At 36.3% G+C, this 5,058-nt stretch overlaps 1 protein-coding gene across 1 annotated transcript; it reads right to left on the bottom strand.

The window, feature by feature from the left end:
- Positions 1–531: 531 nt before the first annotated feature.
- On the bottom strand, positions 532–1,401 carry LOC116886180 (vomeronasal type-1 receptor 4-like). Its single transcript, XM_032887549.1, has one exon. It carries the CDS (start codon positions 1,399–1,401, stop codon positions 532–534), a length of 870 nt encoding a protein of 289 aa, XP_032743440.1.
- Positions 1,402–5,058: the final 3,657 nt, after the last annotated feature.

Here is a 5,058-nt window from a genome sequence, read left to right on the forward strand (position 1 = left end):
TTTTGCCAAAAGCAATCTACAGATTCAATGCAATCCCTATCAAAATTCCAGCTCAATTCTTCATAGAGTTAGAAAGAGCAATTTGGAAATTCTTTTGGAATAACAAAAATCGCAGGATAATGAAAACTGTACTCAACAACAAAAGAACTTCTGGGGGAATGACCATTACTGACCTCATGTAGTATTACAGAGAAATAATGATAAAACTCTATGTTGTTGGTACACAGACAGGCAGGTAGAACAATGGAATAGAATTGAAGACCCAGAAATGAACCCACACACCTGTAGTCCCTTGATCTTCGACACAGGAGCTAAAACCAACCAGTGGAAAAAAGAAATGGTGCTGATTCAAGTGGAGGCCACCATGTTGATGAATGCAAATTGATCCATTTTTATTGCTTTGTACAAACCTTAAGTCAAGTTGCTCAGGTACCTCAACATCAAACCAAATACAATTCAATCCGGATGTTACTGATATGGTTCGCATATTCTGTTCCCTGGAAAGGCAGAATAGAGTGAAGACTCAAAGAGTTAACGGCTGATCACCAGAAAGGGACTCACAGTTGGGAAACATGCAGCGACTACTGTAGCCATGTTCACCCATAAAAAGGTTAGACTGTGCGCAAGAGCCATATTAATTTGTAAGACACAAGAAACTGTGTAAAAGAAAACAAAGGTGCTCACCAAGAGCATAATGGTCTTTGTGACTCTGAACTCAGGGGAGGACCTGAAGGAAAAATTGCTTCTATGAATGTGCTTCATTCTCTGCTTATGTCTGTAAAGAATGAAAACCATGTAGCTGCTTGACCAAATCATCAGCAACATAAGCAACACATCAGGAAGAGTGAGAAATATTGCACTGACAATGTCAGTGGTCTTGTCATGTTGCACAGAAGAACATTGTTCATACACCCTTTCACGTGTAATGTTCTTATTGTACTGTATTGCTCTCATTTCCATGGGAAAAGTTATGTTTATTAAGAATGACAGGGCCCAGCTCATGTACACACAAGAAGCAATGGAACTGTGAGACTTGACTTTAAGCTGTCTCCACCTGGCAGTCTTTGGACTGATGGTGATGGCCTGAAAGACACTCAGAAAGCAGGTGCTGCTGATGGACACACCTCTCCCTATTCTGTGAAGAAAGAAGATCAGTTTGCATTCAATGTCATTGAAGAAGTCTTTCCACCCAAAAGCTGACACAATGTGGGGAACTCCTTTACACAGAAGAGTTAAGAAGTTGGCTACAATCAAGTGCTGCAGAATCCAGTCTGTGAACTTTAATCTGCACCCCATGAAGTAAAGCATCAGATAATGGTAGACTAAGAAGGAGTTGCCAAGGATTCCAACTACAGTTTGTGACATGAAGATCACACTTATTACAACGTCACTGGTTTCCATGCTCTCAAATCCTGTGTTCTTAGACCTCTTAGATGGCACAATGAGTCACAGGCTTTATGCACTCTATTATATCCTACATTGTATATTCATAATAATAAGGCTTATGTAGAATGTTTCCTTGATTAATCTACAGGGGATTAAAAAAATCATTATAATCTGAGAGTGTATAATATACCATCTCTGGTTTTAATGGAAGTTTATACAATTAGTCAATACTCACATCTGAGCAGAAGCTCTGCTATGGTGTTTTTTCTTTTAAGCAGATAAGGAAAAATTTGTTAAGTTCCTGTGAGGTCAAGTATTTACACATCCATTTCAGTGTGATGAAAGCGAGGACTTAACCCTCCAAAGTTGATAGGTTACTGGGTCCAAATCTACCTGAAAAATCATTCAAGGCCATCAGCAAAATGAACAGCCTCATGTATCTCATACCTTTTTGTAATTTTCCCATTTCAAAACTACAATTGTGGTATAATTTTTTGTAGTTTAATTTTCATGTGTGTGTATACCTGTTTTTTTGCTAAATATCAATTCTAAATAAACACTAGGAATTTTATTGTACAGAAAAATATTCACCATGCAGGAACCAGTCTCAAGAGCAGTATGTATAACCATGAAAAATTGCCCAATTATTAGATGCTCCATGAATATGGTTTATATATACTTATGTTTGCAAAAGCAAATAAAATGATAGCCTTCATTAGAAACCAGTCATGTATTGTTTATGCCATATATAATTTTCTGAAAGAAAGTATATACAAGTTAAAAAGAGTATGGATCACAGCAGTATGATTGTGGACCTGATGATATACTTCACATCCATATCGGCATCTGAAAGAGGATCTCTTAACTGGAATTTTGGTTTGCAAACTACCCAACTCTCCATGATGTGCCATCTGTATTTGGTCAGAATCATGTGTTTTATGCTTTATAATCAATGAAGAACTTGACTGGGATATGGCTCAGTATTCAAGACCACTAATGCTTTTTCAGAGAACCTGAGTTTCTAGATTCTCAGTACACATGTAATCTTACAAAAAACTGTATCTCTAGTTCTACAGTTCTAAGACCTTCTTCTCCTTTCAATTTCTAATTAAGATTCCCTTTATGGTTTACACATATGATACATAGGCGTGCATTCCTGCTTTCACACACACACACACACACACACACATACACACACACACACACACACACATTAAAAATAATCACAGTAGAATAAATTGCCACCTTCAAAATTTAAAAAAACACATAAAATACAATTCCAGCATTTCTAAAAAAAAATCTTTTTTCAGTGATACTTTTTTGCTTTACGTAAACCACTTTACACCTTTCACATAGCATATCATCAATTTTAAATTCATCCAATATGTATATATTTCTGTCCAAAGGTAAAACTTATGAAGATATGTGAATGCAAAGACCCTGGCTTTACATATCTGACTCACTAAGTGTTTGGATGGGTAACAATACATCCTATTTTTCAAAATATAAAATTTAAACTGGCATATTTTAAAAAAGCAGCCTCATTATGATCTCATTATTAAATTCTTTTTCAGGGCACATGCAGTCCCTGTCTCCACCAATGGCCTCATTTCTGTCCAAAGATAAATTTGAAATATGTAGCGCTGTATATTTGCTATCATGTCTGCTTGGCAAACAATCCTGTTCATTTACAAAATTCTCTCTGAGAACACCTTTAGGCAAAGCCTTGTTAGAGTCACATCATCAATAGGAAAAATTCTCGGGATTAGTAGACTGATCCTGAGAAGTAGGAATGATTTTTAAAACAAGATTTTAGCTCCTTGCATTCCGTTTCATTATCCATTGAAAAAACCATTAAGAATACCAGTGAGTGAAGGACTCAGAATGTAAGAATGTCAGAGTCTATGTTATATGTCTATTACCTTACATTCATTTTGCTTGTGTCCTGAGGCCATGCTACAGATGGTTCTCCATTTGCAAGTGTTCATTGTTCAATTCTAAAATTGAGTTTTTCTTACAGTCATGAAGTTAGGAGTGTTCAGATGGGATTTTCTTGAGGACTGTGACTTGCAGACTCCACTGGATGCACTAAGTAGTGGTGTTTCACTGGCCAGGTTGTTGATCTTAATGCCAAGGTCTTATGGACCCTGACATGCATCAATAAAGGGAGCCAGTTTTGAGATCTTGACACATAAGTCTGTGATCTCACCTCCTTGACATGCAATTAAAAATTTTATTTACTAGTAGTGGGTATCTAACTTTCCATGTTGCAGAAAACTTTTTCTGAGCATGTTTTCCCAGGTGTCATGAATCAAAAACAACTTTTGCTATCTTCTCAATGAAATGTAACAGTTTACTGTGACTTCCTTATCTCTCCTGTCCCTGCAGACTGCTAAGGATGATGAAATTCTTTGGTATGTCTTCCATACATCACCAAGACATGCTTTGGTATCAACCCATTTTCATGATTACCTGAGGTGTCATGGGACCAAATCCAGATTATCCCTTTACACATGAGAGTTCTGTCATCACTTACAGATTTAGAAGTTCAGTGATAAAATATCTTGTTCGTGTTTTAATTTTTCCAGAACAGTGTGTGAATAATTTTCATTCATAGTGGGAAATGTTGAGATAAGTCATTGTATTCAAAGTTAATTATACTTATTTGATTTTATAACTGAAGAAAACATTTCAGTACTGGCTGATACCAGTAACAGGAATAAAACTAGAGAATATTGTCTGTACCAAGAATGGATGTTCTGAAGCACATCCTCCATGATGAGGAGCAGAATAAGATGATATCCCTTCTGGGCTCTTGAAAGAACATACCTATCTCATGTCTCTACTAAGCTAGATGTACTGAAGCTATTTTCTTGTTTAATTACCAATACTCTATCTGCAGTGAATATCCATTTACATAGCTTTCTAGAATTATTAGCAACCCCAATTGGCAAGTAACTTGATAAGATGAGAAGAAACAAAGATCTGCTTCTTTTGAGAAACTGTATGGTGAAGTAAGACCTAGAAATTGCCATATGGATATAGCTATGTGTGTGCCTGCATTATATTGGTTGGTGTCCCTTCTTGCTGTGGTGTTGGCTGCATGTTCCTCAAAGAACGATAAGCTACAAATTAAGTTGAGCTACCTGAATTATGGACATCTTTTATTTTTACATCACGATACCATTTTTTTCCTAGTGGCATGGAATGGCACCCACTCTGAGGAACGTTGTCTGCAAGGAATACAGACATCAATCAAGCAGCAGAATGACCAAAAAATATGCCGTTTCATGAGAAAGTAACCCACAATGGACAATATTACAACTTGTGGTGACCATTGCATGGACTTTTCTGGCTGGGTAATACAATAAAGAATGAAGCTCATATGTCTGCCCAAAAACAGAATGCTGAAGGAAGGGGATTAAGAAGAGTAGGTCACTGGGTGCTCACCTCTGAAAATGCTTCTAATTTGTCAGAAAAGCAAGAATGTAATGATAAATGAGCATATTGAGTTTGTCCTTTCTTTTTTTTATGGGTAGAAATTTAAGAAATTAATGAAAGAATGCTAATAATACAAAAATATACATCCATTAAAAATACCAAGTTTATAGAACAAGTAATTAGGAGAATCATCAACTATAGGAAGAATTGATAAAACTTCAAAATGTTGTT

The sequence above is a fragment of the Rattus rattus genome, chromosome 17 (genome assembly GCF_011064425.1).
Source record: "Rattus rattus isolate New Zealand chromosome 17, Rrattus_CSIRO_v1, whole genome shotgun sequence".
Lineage (NCBI taxonomy): Eukaryota > Metazoa > Chordata > Mammalia > Rodentia > Muridae > Rattus > Rattus rattus.

Coding starts and splice junctions, on each gene's coding strand:
- LOC116886180 (XM_032887549.1), bottom strand. CDS start 1,401: ATGGAAACCAGTGACGTTGTAATAAGTGTGATCTTCATGTCACAAACT.